Source organism: Anabrus simplex, chromosome 9 (assembly GCF_040414725.1).
Source record: "Anabrus simplex isolate iqAnaSimp1 chromosome 9, ASM4041472v1, whole genome shotgun sequence".
Taxonomy (NCBI): domain Eukaryota; kingdom Metazoa; phylum Arthropoda; class Insecta; order Orthoptera; family Tettigoniidae; genus Anabrus; species Anabrus simplex.
In genome coordinates, this window is record NC_090273.1 from 121,122,472 (window position 1) to 121,145,072 (window position 22,601).

Sequence of the window (22,601 nt, forward strand, 5' to 3'; positions counted from 1 at the left end):
TGTCGCGTATTGTCTCTACTGTATTTGTCTATAGACACGAGGCTGGCGTATGTGAGCACTTTCAAATACCACCGTCCTGGGCCAGGATTGAATCTGCCAAGTTGGGCTCAGAAGGCCAGCGTCTCAACGGCCTGATCCACTCAGCCCGGCAACTGATGGGTTAGTTTTCGTACAATAGAGATGCACAGTTCAAAATATTAGGGAAACATGTTTTTGAATGTTTGCCATGCTCCACAAAACAATACCTCACATTCAGGTCTATTACCAACTAAAACTTTATTCTTTACCATTAAAGTATACAAAAGAACATCGATGGATTCGCGTTAATTTTCTGAACACAAACGGGAATGTCCAAATAGGGGCGAAAACAAAGTGATAACAGTCCTCCAGGGTAGATTTTTATCACAGTTGGAGAGCTTCAGAATGTTGTATGTCCTCCACGAGCATTTATCACAGCTTGGAACCTACGTGGCATGCTCCGTATAAGTTGACGGAGGTCACATTGCGGTATCAGGTCCCATTCTCCAATGAGAGCCTGTTCGAGGTCTTGGAGAGTCTGTGGTGGAACAGGGCGCCAACCGACACTTCTGTCAAGCCTATCCCATGCATGCTCGATGGGATTAAGGTCGGAACTCACTGCTGGCCATTCTATCTCTTGAATGTCCAGTTCTCGCAAGACAGCTCTGGTGATGCGAGCTACATGAGCCCTGGCATTGTCGTGCATGAGTACGAATTCAGGGCCAACACCGTATGCAGCAGCCAACACATGTTGTAGCAGTATCTGCTCGACGTACCCCGCAGCGGTAGGATTACCACGGAGGACGATAACATCCGTATAGTAATCCATACTGATGCCACCCCACACCATCACAGAACCTTGTCCGAATCGATCGCCTTCCTGGACAACATTTGGCATGTACTGTTCACCATGGCGTCTCCATACACGTTGACGTCCATTACGCTGTGTCAGGGGAAATCTAGACTCGTCTATGAACAATACAAGTCTCCATTGGCGAAGTTACTAGTTGACGTGGGTACGGGCAAACAGAAGGTGGGCTGTGCGATTTGCTGCGTTAAACGGGGCACTCGTACAAGACGTCTAGGTGATAAGGACACTTCTCTTAACCTGCTCCTTACTGTCTTGGCAGACACTGTGACTCCAGTGACCCTCCTGAGGTCTTGTTGCAGTTCTCTGGCAGTTGCTGAACGAAGCCGCAACGCACAGATGGTCAGATATCGGTCATCCTGTGGGGTTGTCATGCGTCCACGACCTAGTCCAACCCTCCTTGTGAACTGGCCTGTCTCACTGTAGCGATTCCACAAGCGTTGAATAACTGACGGAGAGACAGTGAGATCCACAGCAACACGACGAAAAGTCCATCCTTCCTGGATCAAAGTGATGGCCCTTGCAACTTGAACCTCGTTAACATGTCTCATGGTATGTTCTGGTTTACGTACAGCGTGCTCAAATGACCGTAGTAGTCTGTGTACCTCACAACGACATAAGGACGCACCGCTATTCACTTTGTTTTGAGGGGTCACCTGACAGTTTAATGCATGGCTACGCATACAGATAGAGAATACCTTCAATTTGACATACCCTGAGTAGTTAAAGGTCTCACGGTATGCTGTACGACCATTGGAACTCCATCTACCAAATTAACGTTCACACACCAGACGTTACAAAACATGTTCCCCTAATTTTTTGAACTGTGTAGTATTGCCATCTACGGGAGATGAGTGGGAGCAGAAGAGACAGAACACGCCTCATCTAACAACAGTAGGTCACTGCCACGTTATTCTTAGTTATTTTTTCGGGCGTTGGACATTTTAGGCCATCACAGTTTGTTTTCTCGCTGCATGACGATATGAGGGCATCTGAGGACTAGGGGACAACATCCCCTGTCTCGCGTTTCTTTATGATTAATTTCCCCCTCATTGACCCGCCTGATTCTCACGATCATTATGGCGTCAAGTCTATATGGTCTGACACCGTGATTTTCCAGTTCGAGTCCCGTTGATGGAAAAATTCTCACCATCAGAATGCTGGCTGGCATGGTAGGAGGGCGAGGTGGTGGTATTGCAATTTCTAATCACTAGATTGCGTGCCAAAAGCCTGGATTCAATTCCAAACCTCTCCGCAGTGCTCATATAGAGTGAGGGAATATGACACTGCTGATGGTGATTCGCCCGTCGGATGGATACGTTAAGCCTTAATCAGACCCTTTGATGTTGTTCGACAGGGGCAGTATATGTGCCGACACCGGTTTTCACCTTCTCTCTACCTTATTATCATCATCCTCACCACCACCACGACCACGACCACCACCACCACCACCACCACCACCACCACCACCACCACCACCCAAACGCACCGGTCGCCTATAGGAGTCATATAGAAAGACTTGCAGCAGGCGAGCTGAACATCTCCTCGGACACTCCCGGTACTGAAAGCAACACGATAAATAAATAAATAAATAAATAAATAAATAAATGTCTGTCAGGTCCTCAACCCAAAGGCTGGTTGGATCCTCAAATAGCACCACCAAAGGTTATGCAGTTTGTAGGAAATCCTCAAAAACCAATGGCAGCACCAAAATGAGGCGTACTAGCCAAGATGAGGAGTTAGTTTGTCAAAATCCCCTTATTCTTCAACTGTTCGTTCCTTCATGCATTTCTTCTCATTTCGATGGTTATTTTCATTATCTTCCTGATTAAAAGGGACAGATGATCACGAAGTTGTGTATAGTATAAAGACAATCACGGTTACTACCTCCTCCATTTCCATGATAATAATAATAATAATAATAATAATAATAATAATAATAATATACTGGTTTTACGACTGGTGGTAGTGGTGGTTATTGTTTTAAGAGGAAGTGCAACTAGGCAACCATCCTCTATATAACACTAATCAGAGAGAAAAATGAAAGAGATCCGACACTTCGAAAAATTAAGGTATCGGCCAAAGAAAGAAACGGGCCACGAAGAGCGTGAACATGAAAGACTCCCTAGGCCTCGAGTGCTCTAATGCCGTCGAGGTCGGAAAAATCAAGCGTTGACCAAGGGAGGTCCGATAGGATAGAAGCCTGGCACATGTAAGTGGAAGCAATGCCAGGACCAGCCAACCCACGCTCCCAAGTTAAGAGCCCCTGGGTCCTCTTTTATTTATTTATTTATTTATTTATTTATTTATTTATTTATTTATTTATTTATTTATTTATTTATTTATTTGATTTAATGTTCAATAGGCATATCTGCCCACTTACAGAACATTTCCATTTCTTACTTCTCATTTTATAAATAATATACAATAAAAATTAAAATATGAAACCTAATACTATACTTATGAACTATGGACAGTGTTAAGTCTGTGTTTTAACTTGATATTTTAATTTTATTTTAATTAATCACCGAGCTCGATAGCTGCAGTCGCTTAAGTGCGGCCAGTATCCAGTAATCGGGAGATAGTGGGTTCGAGCCCCACTGTCGGCAGCCCTGAAGATGGTTTTCCGTGGTTTCCCATTTTCACATCAGGCAAATGCTGGGGCTGTACCTTAATGAAGGCCACGGCCACTTCCTTCCCATTCCTAGGCCTTTCCTATCCCATCGTCGCCATAAGACCTATCTGTGTCGGTGCGACGTAAAGCAAGTAGCAAAAAAAAAAAAAGTAAATTAATCTAAGGACTAAACTACTAGGTATTCGCACAATAATGGTACCGGTAGGCCCTACTGTAATTTATGTCTTCTCTCTGTGTGAGTTCCCTTCTGACTGACCATAAGAAGACACTCTTCTCGTGAAATATGTCCACGTTTGGCATTTTATTAATTGACTGAGTCGCCTCTTACGACAGGGAGGGGATAGCGTAGGTTTTATTCTACCGCCCCCACCCACAGTTTTTTTACGACTTACTAAGTACTTTTAAGGCTTTCGCAGGTGCTGGAATTTTGTCTTTTAAGAGTTGTTTTACGTGCCAACAGATCTACCGACATAAGACTGGCATATATGAGTACGTTCAAATAAAGTGCCACCGGACTGAGCGAGGATCGAACCCGCTAATCTGGGCTCTATATCGCCAACACTCTATCATCTATGGCACTCATCCTGGCAGTATAGAGTTACGAGCGGAAGATTAATTCCCTACACTGTCTTTTAAAACAATAAACACCATCAGATGGAAGCAATGTCATATTCAGCTGTAGTTCCTACTCCACGTTCACTGTTTGTAAGCTCCTGAGGGTAAACTACGTCTTAAAAGTTGTTAAGCCAACGCCTAGAGGAGGGAGTTCTGTTTCACGTTCACTGTTTGTAAGCTCCTGAGGGTAAACTACGTCTTAAAAGTTGTTAAGCCAACGCCTAGAGGAGGGAGTTCTTCTGGACATCCCTTATTTCTCATAAACGCTGATGGTTGAGAAATGAACAAAAATGCATTTGATTGACAAGGCAAGGACACTAATTTGGAACGCCCTCTGGTATTTCCGTTGCCTCACTCCACCCTGAAGTGATGTGAAAACACTAGCCTTAATAAGACATGACAATACCGCCGTCATGCTTGGGTGACAACTGGTCCTCGTAACAACTCTATACATCGCAATTAGTATTGGTGCTTGTTTGTGAAGAGGAATTCAGCTGTTTATTCAGTCAAAGTCTGGGCGGAAACGAAACGGTGATTCTAACATTCGTTGAGATAGGCGGCTCACGAGGCATGAAGATAACAAATAGCTGGAAACAATGAAATATGTAACTAAACAAGTAGTTAAATGTAATGACATCCTAACTGCCGTTTCACAAGGTCTTGAACACGTGATTCAAATATATTATTGTTGCTTTGTGTAAGGGGCTTCGATATCGTGACCAACAGTCTCAAGTATTTAATGTTTGAAATACAGAGTATCTCAAATCTTTTGGGTCAAACTGAAACAGGTGATAGTGGGTCCACAACCGATTATATTGAAATGCATATTTTTTTGTGTTATGGACATACACAGAGTACACCGCATAACAACAGCGTTGTTCACAGCAGGGTCGGATGAAGAGGGGGGCTAAAAGGGCTGCAGCCCCGGGCCCCGCGTGCCAAGGGGCCCCGACTCTTGGCCGAACCTAAAATTGTATAAAAAGGCACGCTGCTCCACCTCCGTGCATGTATGTGAATATTTACGCTCGCAAAATATCGAACACGCACTCTTCCTTCCTTCTTATCAGCTGTCCGCGTCAGTATTTCATCACTGCTAGAATCAATTACCGTCCGGAGACACGAATCCTCGCTACTTACGCACTGTAATTATTTTAAAGGTTATTGTTGACGAAAATGTAAATCTGGCAGCTTGCGAGTACGGGCAGAGGGGGAAGGGGGTGAAGAGGTCTAGGAAGTGAGCGGGAGGGGACAGGGGAAGCACGGTGGAATGCGCATGCTATACTATAATTGCATCAGGAAGAGAACTTCCAGTTCACCTCTGATTATCGAACCATTCTTAAGTTACAAGTGTAATGTTTTTGTAAAATGGATAAAAAATATCCTAGTGGTGCCTAAAAACGTAAGTTCTGTTTTGTATGTCGATTTGATAGTGATGATGAGACAAATGTAAAATATGTTTTGGCATTATGAAATATTAACATGAAAAATAGAGAAAAATTGTAGTCTATTTCAATACTTCCCTATTCATTAATTTAAGTTCAAGTAGTTCTATAACGACTTCAGTATGCTAGTCTTACGTGATGTTACGAAGAAGGGGCCCCACATTTTTAAATAGCCCAGGGCCCCCAAACACCTTCATCCAGCACTGGTTCACAGTAATTGTTCAAAGTGACGACCGCCAGTCTCAATGCATGCATGGCAACGGCGCGTGAAGTTCTGCCGCACTCTCTCAAAGATCCCTGGTGTCTGTTGTACCAGGAGACATACATTTTAGACCCTAGCAATCAGGTCTTCATCCGTTACTACGGGGGCTTCATACATCAACGACTTGACGTAATCCCAGAGGAAAAAGTCCAGAGGTGTGATATCCGGCGATCACGCTGGCCATGGGACAGGACCTCCCCTTCAAATCCAACGGGGATGATGCGTGTCGTTCCGGTGTTCGTGGACATTAACATCGAATAGACACTGACAACCACTAGAGCAGTCAACCGTACAGGTTCGACTGTGGGACAAGACTTTTTTGTGTGCAATTCTTGCGTCTCTTTTATACTGGAGTCGCGGAGACTGCAGCTGGTTCATTCCTCTGAATAACTTTCTTAATCCGTGATGGATTTTAATGAACCTTGGTAGTATTGGAGGTATTAAAATGGGGTATACGGTGATGTTACCCTCATATTCGTACCTTAATTAATATGAGTTATTAATGGTAGAATGTATGGAAGGTTCTATGAATGACGTAACTTAGCCTTGGCGAGCTGGAGCTGGCTCCTACGTCACTCGCCACTTGTACTATGTAGCCGGCTGCTTGCTTGGCGCGCGACGCGTGTTTTAAAGTTTGAAATACTTCAAAACCAATGCTAGACCAGCGTTTCTGGTGCAATATATACAAAATATATATGTTGCACATCTTCACATTATAATCAATCAATCAATCAATCAATCACTACTGATCATCATTTAGGGCAGTCGCCCAGGTGGCAGATTCCCTCATTTGTTGTTTGCGTAGCCTTTTCTTAAATGATTTCAAAAAATTGGAAATTTATTGAACATCTCCCTTGGTAAGTTATTCCAATCCCTAACTCCCTTCCTATAAACGAATATTCGCCCCAATTTGCCCTCTGGAATTCCAACTTTATCTTGATATTGCGATCTTTCCTACTTTTAAAGATACCACTCAAACGTATTCGTCTACTGATGTACTCCCACGCCATCTCTCCACTGACAGCTCGGAACATACCACTTAGTCGAACAGTGCGTCTCCTTTCTTCCAAGTCTTCCCAGCCCAAACTTTGCAATATTCTTGTAACGCTACTCTTTTGTCGGAAATCACCCAGAACAAATCGACGTGCTTTTCTTTGGATTGTTTCCAGTTCTTGAATCAAGTAATCCTGCTGAGGGTCGCATACACTGGAACCATTCTCTAGTTGGGGTCCTACCAGAGACCCATATGCCCTCTCTTCTACATCCCCACCACAACCCATAAATACCTTCATAACCATGTGCAGAGACCTGTACCCCCTATTTACAACCATATTTATGTGATAACCCCAATGAAGATCCTTACCTATATTGACACCCAAGCACCCACAATGATCCCCAAAAGTAACCTTCACCCCATCACCGCAGTAACCAAAACTGAGAGGACCCTTCGTAATTGTGAAACTCACAACCTATCCGGCTCAATGGCTAAATGGTTAGCAAGCTGGCCTTTGTTCACAGGGGACCTGGGTTCGATTCCCGGCAGGGTCGGGAATTTTAACCATCATTGGTTTATTTCGTTTTGGTTGGTTTTGCTGAATGGTGATGATTAATGAAAAATAATAAAACGGGACTGTGTTGGCTGTCACGGCTTCAAGTTCTGTCGTAGAATAAGTACCGCGGCACAGGGCTTGTAGAGATATTTAGTAACCATAGGTTTGGAATTTTTATGTTCACATTTTAATTTTTAATTAGCTGTAGAACCCGTCGTTGACGAGACAATCGTACAGCATGTGCAAAGTTGTCTAACTCCATAGCTACCTTCCGCCAATACAGTATTCAGGCAGACTGTTTCACTCGGATCAGCAGTAATCCCATCTGTCGGAGATGAGTGGCAGCAGAAGAGACAAATCACTTTTATGAGCTTTCGATATTGCGGGCAGTCACATTTAGTTTTCTTCCGACTCTGTGATATTAGGGCATCTAATGTAAAGGGAGTTCTTCTCTCCTTAATGACTCCCTCTTCTCTTATTCTTCAAGTGACCGTTCCTTAACGATTTTTTCCTCATATTTTTATAATCATCTGCACGATTTTCCTTGTCGATATGGACCGATGACCACGCAGTTTAAGACAATCATGATAAAACAATCGCCAGTTAATATAAGTGATTAATAATTAATTAATGTTATTTGCTTTACGTCCCACTAACTACGTTTTCGGTTTTCGGAGACGCCGAGGTGCCGGAATTTTGTTCTGTTACGTGCCAGTAAATCTACTGACACGAGGCTGACGTATTTGAGCACCTTCAAATACCACCGGACTGAGCCAGGATCGAACTTGCCATTTGGGGCCAGAAGGCCAGCGCCTTATCCGTCTGAGCCACTCAGCCCGGCAGATATAAGTGAACAAGATTTCCGGCGTTTATATGAACTAAGTAACAAAAGTCTAAATTCATCAATATCATAGTCGGTACGGTAAAACTTTGTAAGACATAAATGGTCGGAAATTGTATTCTCTAGAGTTTTTCTTGTGCAGCATTTTTCGGTAGGACCAATAACATAAGTATTTAAAATTTTAATTTTAGGCGCCTTCCCCTAAACTACCGTTTAATCAGCATGAATAAAATTATTTATAGCCTAGACTGTAGTGCCTTATTCTCTGATTTTACATACAGATTTTCATTAAATTCTGTTCACCCATTCTTTCGTGGTTCGGCGTTGATGTGGACTTAGCAACAAAAATCGAAATACTTGAATATCTCTGTTATCATAAGACATAAATGACTGAAAATTTTAGTTTCATATAACTTTAGTTATGTATCATTTATCGATGGGACCACTAATAATATAGATGTTTGAGAATTAAATTTTAGCCTTCTCCTAAACTATAATTTCACTCAGGGTGAATACAATCATGTATAGCCTAGATTGTAGTACCTGATTCCCATACCGATTTTCATTCAATTTTCTTCAACCATTTTCTCGTGATGCGCGGACAGACAGACAAAAATTACAGAAAATAAACAAGTGCATTTCCTTGTTACTGTGGACACAACCGGTAGAGAAATAACATTAATTTTAAATTCTGAGCAATGTACAGACAAAACTCTTACTTTATATATAAATTGATTCTAAGCAAATGTACACATCTTCAGTCGATGTATAGTGGGACTCCGATATGAGAAGTAACATAAAACTTTGAAAGAGATCGATGTCAATATCACGGGTGAAAGTTAAATGTAAATTTGTACCGCGCAAAGCCGTAGGAACTTCGCATGGGTGCACTGGATCCTCTTCATAATCACTAGGTTGATCAGGGATATATCCATCAGTCCTGAATCATTTTACGCCACTGGGGCATTATATGTGCTCGGCTGGCACTCAATTCGCGAAACGCTCCTCTCGACGCTCGGCTGCCGTATTTTAGGTACCCAGCCGAAAGGCATTTTGACAATCAGCATTCGTGATTTTGGATTTTTTTAAAAATTCGAACACTCCGCTCTATCCTTTCGAATGGATTCTCGATAATTTTGAAGTCATTTAATGTCACGGCATTAGTGTGATCATGTGAGGCTAATAGGTTACTTAGGAGAATAATGGACTCTGCCATGGAGGGTAAGAGAAACATGGGAAGACCAAGACGTTAGTGGTTAGACTCTGTCTTTAAAGATTACGAGGTATAAAACTAAACAAGGCAACATAGCTAGTTGCACCAAGCGAGCTGGGTGTGTGTATAGGGTCGCGTAGCTGTGAACTTGCATTCGGAGGATAGTGGGTTCGGTAGCCCTGAAGTTGGCTTTCCGTGGTTTTCTATTTTAACACCAGACAAATTCTGGTGTTATACCTTAATTAAGGCCACGGTCACTGCCTTCCAAATCCTAGCCCTTTCCCTTCCTTGTATCGCCGAACACCTTCGATGTGTTAATAATAATAATAATAATAATAATAATAATAATAATAATGTTAAAAAACAAGGTTCCTAGAAGGAAACCATAATTTCATCAATTGCAAATGTTAAAAACATTTAAGCTCTTAAGTTTTAAACTTTTTCAATCGTGAAATTACCAGACTTAGGGCCGGTTCTACCACCTACTGGTAAAGTAGCGTGTAATTTGCCCTCCGCGTAAAAGGATGTTTCCGTCCGACCACTCCCAGGTAGTGCTATCGGCAGCATAAATCGTCGTTACCCGGCGCGTAATTTCTCGGCCACTTCGAGGGCCCGATAAGACTTTACCTGCCGGGCAAGTTCTGAGAGCTGAACATTATTAGCTGTATTTCTGGTGATATGCAACTCAAATTAGCTTAGTATACTGAAAAAAGCAGTATACTGTAACAGTGATCGATATTGTATTGTAGGATTTTGAACATTAATGCTTCCCTTTAGTTGCAACGGTCACACCATCCTCTCGCATCGGTAGCGGAGGGAACACATTTTATACGTCAAGCTTTCGTAAAGAAACTCTAAAAGCTCCGGGTAGCTACCTAGCGCTTGCACGGAGGTGGTTGGACGCAAGCCAAAGTACCAGCCGATTTACACCTCCAGGTAGTTTACCTCCCGGGCAGCTGCCAGCCACTTTACCAGCAGATGGTAGAACCGGCCCATAAGAGCTTAAATTTTTTAAACATTTGTAGTCGATTAAATTAAATCATGGTTCCCTTCTAGAGCCTTATTTTTTATATAGGCCAAAGGCAGGCATTTATACAAGTGGAGGCACATGCTTCCCCTAGTACACTGTCACTACATTGTCCTACATAAGAGGCTTGTAGTGGTGTCTCAACTGCGCACTAGCGTCTTGGAAAGGTGTAGCATTCCAACTGATGAGCCCATTGCTACACTGGGGCGAAACGCTGGTAATTTCACGATTGAAAAAGCCTAAAGACTGAAGAGCTTAAATATACATAATAATGCTATTTGCTTTATGTCCCACTAACTACTTTTACGGTTTACGGAGACGCCGAGGTGCCGCAATTTAGTTCCGCAGGAGTTCTTTTGCATGCCAGTAAATCTACCGACACGAAGCTGACGTATTTGAGCACCTTCAAATACCACCGGACTGAGCCAGGATCGAACCTGCCAAGTTGGGTCAGAAGGCAAGCGCCTTAACCGTCTTAGCCACTCAGCCCGGCCTTCGATGTGTTACTGCAACATTGAACCACTAGGAATAAAAAATACCTAGTTGGAAAACGAAGATTGTGGAGGACTAGAGGCGCATATTAATCCAGACACACTTGCATATTTAACGCTGTAATAAATAAATAAATAAATAAATAAATAAATAAATAAATAAATAAATAAATAAATAAATAAATAAATAAATACTAAGCATTGACGAATATGCAGTACTTTCTAGAAACTGGAAAGTTCATCACCGGTATCGAAATGCTGTAGAAGTTTTGAATAAGTTCATTATAATGCCATGCAAGCGCGCCACTGACTGGAAATGCTGTACTCTCTGACTCCCATAGTGTGGTCAACGTAAACATGGCAGCTCTCCTGTTGTCTAGAATAGTGACTCTTTTCTCAGTTTAAAAGAAATAACTGTTATTGGTGTTTATTGTAATCCACTTGACGGTTAGGGTGCAATCGTTAGCATCAATGCAAGAGAACTGACAGTGGATTCAGTGAATGGCTCTTGATCCTGTAACAGGTATGAAACACGTGGTTTCCTTGCTTTTCTATGACGCATTGATCTGTGTTAAAAGGGTTGCCGATCCTACAAACTATAGGAGTCGCGCACCGTTGTAAGTCTTACCAAAGATTTCCTTTCATTTCACCACATTATTGTAATTGGAGGTACTTGTTCATGAGATAATAGTTCATATAAAAACCTATCTGACCATGAAACTGACTTTGAATTCTGTAGTGGCGATTGGGAATTAGAAGTGCTGGGGGCGGGGGATGTACAGACAACGAAAAGGTTAGCAATTTTCCAACGGAAGTGCGGTTATGATACTTTTTGAGATTTTGATTCAATACAACACAAAAACTTTCACAAAAGGACCAATATTACACATGAATTTCAATTAAATAGGAGCACGGTGTGATTATAAAATTTTAAAAACGCACACACGAACAAACGAACGAACAAACAAACAAACAAACAAACAAACAAACAAACAAACAAACAAACTCGAAAGAGACTGACGAATGCGCGCGGGAAGCGGATGAATCACATCTCAGTGTCCATGACCTTGGTAAAATACTGTATGTAACTCTGTTACCCTTCCTCATAGCACATGCGTCTGGCTCCATGGCTAAATGGTTAGTGTGCTGGCCTTTGGTCACAGGGGTCTTGGTTTCGATTCCCGGCAGGGTCGGGAATTTGAACCATAATTGGTTAATTCCGCTGACACTGAAACTGGGTGTATGTGTCGTCTTTATCATCATGTCATCCTCATCACGACGCGCAGGTCGCCTAAGGGAGTCAAATCGAAAGACCTGCATCTGGCGAGCCGAACTTGTCCTCGGACACTCCCGGCACTAAAAGCCATACGACCGGGCGAGTTGGCCGTGCGCGTAGAGGCGTGCGGCTGTGAGCTTGCATCCGGGAGATAGTAGGTTCGAATCCCACTATCGGCAGCCCTGAAGATGGTTTGCCGTGGTTTCCCATTTTCACACCAGGCAAATGCTGGGGCTGTACCTTAATTAAGGCCACGGCCGCTTCCTTCCAACTCTTAGGCCTTTCCTATCCCATCGTCGCCATAAGACCTATCTGTGTCGGTGCGACGTAAAGCCCCTAGCAAAAAGAAAAAAAGCCATACGCATAGCACATGCAAAGTCTCCACTACTTGCTGTGGTGCTATACAAATAGGTTAGTCACGACGAACGATATTTTGTGCGTATTTCCGCCAATAATTTTGTTAATAATTAAAGAAAATAAAGGAAAGAATTAATATAATATTGTTGGTTTTACGCCCCACTACGTTTTTAACGGTTTTCGGAGACGCCGACGTGCCGGATTTTGTCACGCGGGAGTTCTTTTAAGTGCTAGTAAATCTACCGACGCGAGGCTGACGTATTTGAGCGCCTTCAAATACCACCGGATTGAGCCAGGATCGAGGAGTCAGAAAGAAGGAAAGAACAGACAACAGGGCTTGTACAAATTGCTTTTTTTTTTTTAAATAATTCCTATAATTCTTAGTTTCAGCCGGCTAAAAGGGAATTAAAATGTAATGTTTTATCCACAAAGTAGGGGGGAAGGGGCACTGCCCCTCCCTCCCCGCCCACTCCCCCAATCGCCACTACTGTTTGGAACTAAATATTATTAGTATGTAAGTAATTGTTGTATTACTGTATTGTCCGGCTTCTTGACTGGTAAGCGTTGAGGCCTTCGGTTCAGAGGTTCTCGGCGGGGTCGGAGATTTTAATCGCGTGTGATTAGTTCTTCCCGCTCGGGGACTGGTTGTTTGTGTTTTTCCCAACACTTTTCTCTTCATATTCAGACAACACATCACACTACCAACACCACAGAAACACGCAATAGCGATTACATCCCTCCACATAGGGCTGGCGTCAGGAAGGGCATCTGGCTGTAAAACAGAGCCAACTCCACATGTGCGACACAGATATGACTGTCATGGATTACGGGCCATTTTTCTTCATAAATGTTGCCGTTGTAGCCACGGTGGTCTTCTACAGGGATCTGATAACACACCTTCTTCTACTTCTGGAAAAAAATCTCCATATTTTCGCAAAAAGGAAGACTTTTTTATATTGCTGATGAGATTTTTGTTCAGTTTGTCTATTTAATAATAATTTTAAAACAAAATCATTTCTGTATTGACCATGAAAATCGCTGGAGGAATGTAATGTAAGCCGACTTCCTGGCGGAGAATCGAACCCACGTCCTTCTGGGGGACTCGAACATGCTTACACCATTTTGGCTAGGCAGTAGATGCTGACGTGAATAGCCTCCGTGGCTCAGACGGCAGCCGCCGGCCTCTCATCACTGGGTTCCGTAGTTCATATCCCGGTCACTCCATGTGAGATTTGTGCAGGACAAACCGGAGGCGGGCCAGGTTTTTCTCCGGGTACTCCAGTTTTCCCTGTTATCATTCATTCCAGCGACACTCTTCAATATCATTTCATTTCATCCATCAGTTATTAATAATTGCCCCAGAGGAGTACGACATGCTTCGGCAGCCGGCACAATTCCTATTCTTGCCGCTGGATGTGGGCTTCATTCATTCCATTCCCGACCCCGTCAAATGACAGGAAACAGGCTGTGGATATTTTTTCACTCAATGCTGACGTGGAACATTGAATTAAGGCGACCCTCCGGAGATAAAGATATTTTACCTAATGCATGGATTTTCACGTAACTTTGTGGGAATGTCACCTACATAAAAGTAGAGATATCACGAACACTTCTTTCCAAAATATTTTTGGAAAATTTTATTTCCATTTTTTCTTGAAATGTAATTAACATGTTAATGTAAATTCGTAATTAGGTAGATAATACTTTTTTAAAGCCATACGTATCGATTTTTTGTACATAATTTATATATTTATATTCATATTTCGTACTAAAGTTTGTGTACACTTTACGTTCTAAAATTTTGGACCTAAAAATCCCTACTAGTAATCGGGAGATAGTGGGTTCGAGTCCCACTGTCGGCAGCCTTGAAGATGGTTTTCCGTGGTTTCCCATTTTCACACCAGGCAAATGCCGGGGCTGTACCATAATTAAGGCCACGGCCGCTTCCTTCCAACTCCTAGGCCTTTCCTATCCCATCGTCGCCATAAGACCTATCTGTGTCAGTGCGACGTAAAGCAAATAGCAAAAAAAAAAAAAAAAAAAAATCCCTACTACTTGAAAAAATTCTACAATCAAAAATTCCATACGCAGGTTTCGTAATATAGCTGTGATACATATACCATACAAATTTGGTTACATTTGGATGAATATTTTGGGGAAAAATGGGATAAAAATGTAAAATGACAATTGGCAAACAAAGCATTATTACTGTGATAATTTTTTTTAATTCAGCGGAATAACTTCGTGACAAGGAGAAAGGAACTCAATCCTTTCAATTTTTGTTATTAAAAAATTTCATCAAAATGACCAAAATATCGATTTTTATCTCCGGAGTGTCGCCTTGATGTTAGATGGGTGAATGAAGTGAAGTCTGTGACCAGGGTACCTACTATGTGACAAAAGAACCCCGGCTAGACTGAAAGGAAAGATCCTGAAAGTCAGTGGTGAGACCCGCAATGACATACATTGTCAAGACATGGACAAGGCTAGCCGGATGCAATCAGCAAATGCATGTTGCTACGCTGACCAGTGGGTATGACCACCAGCGATCGGCTCTAGAACGAACGTGTAGGAGGATCAACAGGCGTCTCTGAGACCACAGAGAGACTGGATACTGAACAGCTTAAATGGTATGACCATGTTCAACGAAGGAATGAAAAGGCTGAGCGAGTGGCAGCGTGGTTTGAGGCACGTAGCTGTCATCGTGCATTCGAATCCCACTGTCGGCAGCCTTGAAGATTGTTTTCCGTGGTTTCCCATTTTCACTCTAGGAAAATTCTGGGGATGTACTTTAATTAAGGCCACGGGCGCTTCCTTTCTGCTCCTAACCCTTTCCTATCCTGTCGTTCCCATAAGACCTATCTGTGTCGGAGCGACGTAAAGCAAATTCTAAAAAGAAAAGAAAGGAAGGAAAGAAAAAATGAAAGAAATGAAAACCATGTCCGCCTCTGTGGTGTAGTGGTTAGCGTGATCAGCTGCCACACCAGGAGGCCTGGGTTCGATTCCTGGCTCTGTCACGAAATTTAAAAAGTGGTGCGAGGGATGAAACGGGGTTCACTCAGCCTCGGGAGGTCAGCTGAGTGGACGGGGTTCGATTCTCACCTCAGCCATCCTCGAAGCGGTTTTCCGTTGTTTCCCACTTCTCCTCCAAGCAAATGCCGGGATGGTACCTAACTTAAGGCCACGGTCGCTTCCTTCCCTCTTCCTTGTCTATCCCTTACGATCTTCACATCCCGCCACAAAGCCCTTGTTCAGCACAGCATATAAGGCCGCCTGGGCGAGGTACTGGTTCTCCCCCGATCCAAAGTCTCACGCTCCAGGACACTGCCCTTGAGGCGGTAGAGGTGGGATCCCTCGCAGAGTCCGAGGGAAAAACCAACACTGGAGGGTAACCGGATTAAGAAAGAAGAGAGAAATACGATGGAAACTCTTTGGTCCATCGAGGATTGAGAACTGAATAACAGGCAGCTGGAGGAAAAGATCCTGTGGTAATTATTATTTCAAGAATGAGTACAGGTAGGCAACCATCCTCTATAGGTCTATAACACTAATCAGAGGAAAAAAATGGAAGGGATCTGACACTTCGAAAAATGAAGGTATCGGCCAATGGAGAACAAGGGTCACGAGGGGCATGAAAATCAAAGACTCACTAGAGCTCGCAACATAATAGCGTCGGGGTCGGAAAAGAACAAGCGTTGACCAAGGGAGGTCGGATAGGATAGATGAAAGTGAGGAGCGTGGCACAAGTAAGTGGAAGCAGTGCCAGGAATGAGCTCAGGTCTCCGTGGGCGCCAACCCAATTTGAGAGTCCCTGGCGTCCCTTTTAGTCGCCTCTTACGACAGGCATGGGCTACCGTGCTTGTTATTCTACCGCCCCCACTCACAGGGGAATTACAATCATGCCAGGAAACAGATGGTGCTAATTCCAGATATACCTCAATAACAGATTTATACTGCAATTGGCTTTACGTCGCACCGACACAGATAGGTCTTATGGCGACGAAGAGATAGGAAAGGTCTAGGACTGGGAAGGAAGCTGCCCTGGACTTAATTAAGGTACAGCCCCAGCATTTACCTCTTGTGAAAATGGGAAACCACGGAAAAACCATCTGCAGGGCTGCCGACAATGGTGTTCGAACCCACTATTTCCCGGATGCAAGCTCACAGCCGCGCGCCCCTAACCGCACGGCCAACTCGCCCGGTGATTTATACTTCAGTTAGCAGTATAAAGAATTAAATAAATAATCAAATAATTAAATAAATAAATAATTAAATAAATACACACATAAATAAACGAAATACCAAGATGATGAAGTGGTCTGTAATTATATTTTTTCTACAAACGATAATTTTAAAGATGTCAAATAATACCATTTTAAGTTATGTTTTCAGAAATACAGTAATTAATATTGAAAGCCTCCGTGGCTCAGGCAACAACGCGCCGGCCTTTCATCGCTGGGTTCCCTGGTTCAAATCCCGAAGTCAGAGTTTATTCGAATTAATTTCACTGCAGTGTAGCTAACACTGGTTCACTTGTGTGTCCCACTTGGTGATATTTTCCATATTTTCCCGCAATTCAAAGGACACGGTTGCTTGGATTCGCAACATCTGGTCGACGCGGGTAAAAGCTAATGTAGCTCATATTTTTAAACTTAAAAAAGAAAAATCGCAATCTTGGAACTTTTCCAAGCGAATTATTCACATGCGTATTAGTTAATTGGCTGGGGCTGATTCGTATTGTGTACTTTCCCAGCAAACTGTTGTAGCCCGGCTATGGAGGAAACCCACGTTCTTTTTCAGCGATGGAACAGAGCATGCGTATACCTCCTCGCCTCGACTTGGCAGTAGAGAATTATGCAATTCCTTCGGGCGTGACGTAGCCAGTTTGTGTAGGTCTGACGGGTTGAACACTCCACACATGGCTTCAGCTACACGTACTGTCTGCTGCAAATGTAACATTAACTTTCCTCCTCAGGAGTGTGCATTCGTAGGAAACTTTTTAAATTTGTGAAGCTCGTTGAAAAAGCAAGGAATTTATAAATTTCCATGAGGTGCTGAGGCGTTCTTGTTTTCTAGCCATCTATTCTCAATCCCAAGGCAGCTGCCAAAGAACATACTTCATCCACATTTACAATTATTGCTAGTAGACATGTCAATTATTAATTAGCTGTATAGCGAGTGTCTTGGAAAGGGCCATGAAAAACTGACTAGGCTATTCATTATTTTCAGTAAAAGAGGCCGTTTATTTATCTGTTTACACATGGAGTTTGTTGGTTGATGATGCACGACGTAGGGGTGGGGATGTTCCTTTTAATGAAGCGAATGCCTGGGCTATTAAGTACATTATTCATCCATGCTACTGCACTATTCTTCTTCCTTGATATTAGCCTTACAGTTCTAAAATAAAATAAAATAATTGTGGTAGAAAGGAACAGAATTAAGTAATTTGATAGATTTATGTTTTCCAACTGTTGTAATCATATTAACGAGGTTGTTAAGAAAGGTTATAGATCTCTTCATATGGTTATGAGAGTATTTAGGGGTTATAGTAAGGATGTAAAGGAGAGGGCATATAAGTCTCTGGTAAGACCCCAATTAGAGTAGGAACTCTGAAAAGTGGTGGCAGAAGGGGCCCTGGTTAAGACGTAGCAGGTCGTTATGCTACTTAGGTTCCAGAATGGGTAAAAAAAAGAGTAAATAAATGCAATGTAAATTTTAATCTTATACCAGTTGTACAGTATCATTTGAAGTAATTCCACATACTGTATATCAGTTGACTATATTTGTAAGTAGTACAGGAGATATTATAAGTAGAATTTTATAAACAATATAAATTTATTAAGGATGACCTGTGTGTTTAATAGAAAAAATTGTTAGCGTAAATTGTATAATATTGTATTGTAGGAAAATTTTCTTCTCTTTTAATTTAATATTTAGTGCTTGACAATAATGTATTTTAGTGTACCATTTGCCACCGAGGTAGACACCTCATTTGCAAATAAAGAGATTTTGATTTGATTTTTTGATTTGAGTATGGTTCTGGTGTACGGGACCCTCACCAGGGCTCCTTGGTACGAGAACTGGAAAAGATCCAAAGGAAAGCAGCGCGGTTTGTTCTGGGTGATTTCCGACGAAGGAGTAGTGTTATGAAAATGTTGCAAAGTTTGGGCAGGGTAGACTTGGGGGTAGGGAGAGGAGATGCTCGACTATGTGGTATGTTTCGAGCTGTCAGTGGTGAGTTGGCGTGGAGTGACATAAGTAGACGAATAAGCTTGAGCAGAGCTTTTAAAAGTAGGAAAGATTATACTATGAAGATAAAGCCGGAATTCAAGAGGACAAATTAGGAGCAAATATTCATTTATAGGACGAGGAATGCAGGATTGGAATACATTATCAAGGGAATGTTTGGTAAATTTCCAAGTTCTTTGAAAACGTTTAAGGAAAGGCTAAGTAAACAACAGGTAGGGCATCTGCCACCTGAGAGACAGCCCTAAATGCAGTTCATTGATGACTGATTGATACCAGTAGTGATGATATAATAATGGGGGAATGGGGTGCGTTTTTGCCAGCCCCGCGTTGTAGGGGTAGCGTGCCTGCATCATACCGGGAGGCTCAGGGTTCGATTCCCGGCCAGGCCAGGGATTTTTACCTGTATCCGGGGGCTGGTTCGAGGTCCACTCAGCCTAAGTGATTACAATTGAGGAGCTATCTGACGGTGAGACGACTGCCCCGGTCTAGAAAGCCAATCATAACGGTCGAGAGAATCCGTCGTGCTGACCACGTGACACCTCGTAATCTGCAGGCCTTCGGGCTGAGCAGCGGTCCCTTGGTAGGCCATGGCCCTTCGGGGCTATTGCGGCATGGGAGGGGGTTGCGTTGTTTTCACTTTGGCTTATCTGCTAGCTTTTCACCCAGCTGGCTGAGATTCAATTCCTATCGATCTCGGGTTGGAATTTTGACTGGAAATATCACGTGGCATCAGAATGGGCATCCTGTCTTAAAACTCCGGCGATCACATATGTACCTGGGATAAGCTGAAGAAAGTTTTCCTCCTGCTGCTTGGCGTGCAGGCCTTCGGTTCAGAGGACTTTGGGTTCGATACCAGGACAGCTCGAATATTTTAAACATGTCTGGTTAATTTCTGTCGCTCAGGTGGGAGGGGGGGGGTGCGCTGCGCAGTTGTGTTCATCTTAATACACACACCTCACTAATAACCGCCACAGAAACATACAATGGTGTATACGTCCCTCCTTGTAAGGTTGGAGTAGAGTGCAGCGGCTAAGTAACTGGGATAACTCTAAGAAAGTAGTAGTAGCAGTAGTGACGATACAGCAATAAGAAAGTTGGCTACAGCTCAACTTCTCATAAATCACGAAAAATTCTGCCGACGTGCGAGCTTGAAGATAACCTCAAGATGTGCCGGTAAGTGAAACCATATGGGTGGCTTCATCGTATGGGTGGCAATGCAGATTGCAACACAATATTCAGATAAATAAATGGCGTGTGACCTCCGGAGAGGCCCTCCTGCCGTTCTTAAATTTCTGGCAGTACTGGGAATCGAACCGGGCCTCTGAGAACGGCAGGCAATAGCGCAAGCCATTACGCTACGGAGGCTGACAACAGTCAGATAATAATAGTAAATAGCAACTTCACTAGTGATGGGGAATCATGGTGAGGTTTCTCCCTTTACGGACCACCGTTAGCTCTCACCGGTCTCAGAAGGAGATTGAATATAACAATGCCTATTTTAGACCATTACTTGACGACCTTTGCCTGGTGGGTATCAAAAGATTGTGTTGAACCGTTGGATGTTAACGATGTTAATCCATCAGTAGAGATAAATTTTCTCGGTCGGTGATACAGCGATGTCCTGCTGACAAGAACCAAATTAATTAGATCAAAATAATATAAAGCGGTTCGGTTATAATATATTCCTATCGTAGTCATAAGTTCAGGATAAGATGAGATCGGTCCGATGACCTAGATGTTAGGCTTTAAACAATAAACAAGCATCATAAGATGGAATCAGAACGGGCATCTGCAATGTGTTGTGATCGAGGCCGTGGGATTATACGTGGGTAAGCCAGTAATCTTTCATAGAAACACACCGAAGTTGGCAAAATAATGCTTTCTGGAAGCCTTGGTTTACAGAACTGATAGCGGGCATGTCAGGGACTTAATGAAAGATGATTATTTTGACAGACCGATGATATTCGGAAGATAAGGGAATGGAAATAAGGTGAAGTAGTAGTAGGACTAGTAGGTGGGGTCATGGAGGAGTGTAGGGCAGGCTATTCCAAGTGGATAGTCCCCCGTCCTTGGCCAAGGACAGTTGGGGCTCCAGAGAAAAACCTGTCTCGTCTCCGCTTTGTTCAGCACAAATTTCACACGGAGTGACCGGGATTTGAACCACAGAACCCAGCAGTGAGAGGATGGCGCGATGGCTCTGACCAACGTAGTGATGTGAGTCATGGAAAATTGTTTGAGCAGAATGAATGCGTAAACCTGCTTCCAACGCGACATCGGACAGACATAAATTAGTTTTAGGCCTACTCTTATTCAGGTTCATGACAGTATATATGCTCGCAAAGCTATTGGAGAGCAAAACATAGTAACTTTGATACACGTGAACTATTTTTGTTTCAAGCTCTTATAAAATGAAACGAAACTTGTTGTGGACCGGGCTGAGTGGCTCAGACGGTTGAGGCACTGGCCTTCTGATCCCAACTTGGCAGGTTCGATCCTGGCTCAGTCCGGTGGTATTTGAAGATGCTCAAGTACGTAAGCCTCATTTTGGTAGATTTACTGGCTCGTAAAAGAACTCCTGAGGGACTAAATTCCGGCGTCTCGGCGTCTCCGAAAACGGAAACGTAAAAACCAGTATTTTTAAAAAATTCCTCTTCGAAATTGAGTCAACTCAAAATTTACAGAAAATTACGTCATAAAATGTTTAATTCAGACGATATTTCTTTGATATTTCTAAACCATCGTCGAATTATTTAAGGGCTTCACAGTTACTATCTGAGTTACAATCGGACAAGTTACATGGTTTTAAAGATGGAAATTCCTTCTCCTGTAATTGTTTTTTGAACAAAGAAAGGAAGAAAGAAGAAGAAAAAAGAAAAAAAGAAAGAAAAAGAAAGAAAGTCCCATCTTAAAAGCAAGAATTCTATCCCATATAGCACCAATCAACATATTTTTGCTTAAAAGGAAACATTTAAATCACTCAAATGGTTTGTAATGTCGGCTAAAAAGACACGGTCGGCAACCCAGTGCCACAGCCGCAGCGAAAGAGAGTAGTGACGGTCAGTCCCGCGCACACACTGTACAGCGTCAACCTCCCTAGCCCTCAAACGTTAAGGTACACGCGTGCACAGAAATGGTGTCCCGATATAAACAAAGCATAGCGTCCCCTCACCTGCTCACTTAATGCACTGCTGAATGTAGACAGCCCGCTACAAGACTGTTGTGACCGGAATGGTCACAGTGGTGGATGTATAGCAATACACACACTCTGCCTTCAGCACTACCTGTTCACTTCTCTTCTCCTTTTCAGTGCTGGAGCGGCCTTCGACTCTACCTCCTCCCTCCCTTCCTTTGCAGTACTGGAGTGGGCAGTGTTGAGTGTTTATGTCGGAACACCATTTCTATGCACGCTTGAGGGAGTCGCTTGTGCTAATGCACTCGGTTGGGCCGGGTTGAGTGGATCAGACGGTAAAACGCTAGACTCTTGACAAGGAACTGTGACGAAAGTGTCAATTTAGTTTCCAATCCAGACCCAGATCATTCGATAGAACATATCAAGGAGTGGATGTTCCCACAATTTTGAGGGCGCAGATTCACAAGTTTCCGAGATGTAGGGATCATAATACAATAATTATCACACGTTCCTAAATTTGGTCATTTTAGGAAATTATTGGGAATTGTTTCATAGGTGCCCTGTCAGTCGCCACTAGTGTCAATCGCTCCCAACTTAAAATGTGTAATAATCACCCCCAGAAGAGTC

At 43.0% G+C, this 22,601-nt stretch overlaps 1 protein-coding gene across 5 annotated transcripts in view; it reads left to right on the forward strand.

The window, feature by feature from the left end:
- LOC136880952 (formin-2) overlaps positions 1–22,601 on the forward strand; it is a 351,200-nt gene that overhangs the window by 192,401 nt on the left and 136,198 nt on the right. The window contains exon 1 of one of the 5 annotated variants that reach the window (XM_068229200.1): positions 11,393–11,485. The exons of the other annotated variants lie outside the window; for them this stretch is intronic. Within the exon in view, the coding sequence (XP_068085301.1) occupies positions 11,464–11,485 (22 nt within the window). The 5' untranslated portion in view covers positions 11,393–11,463. Of the gene's footprint in view, positions 1–11,392; positions 11,486–22,601 lie in introns of those variants that run through there. 5 annotated transcript variants of the gene reach the window in all.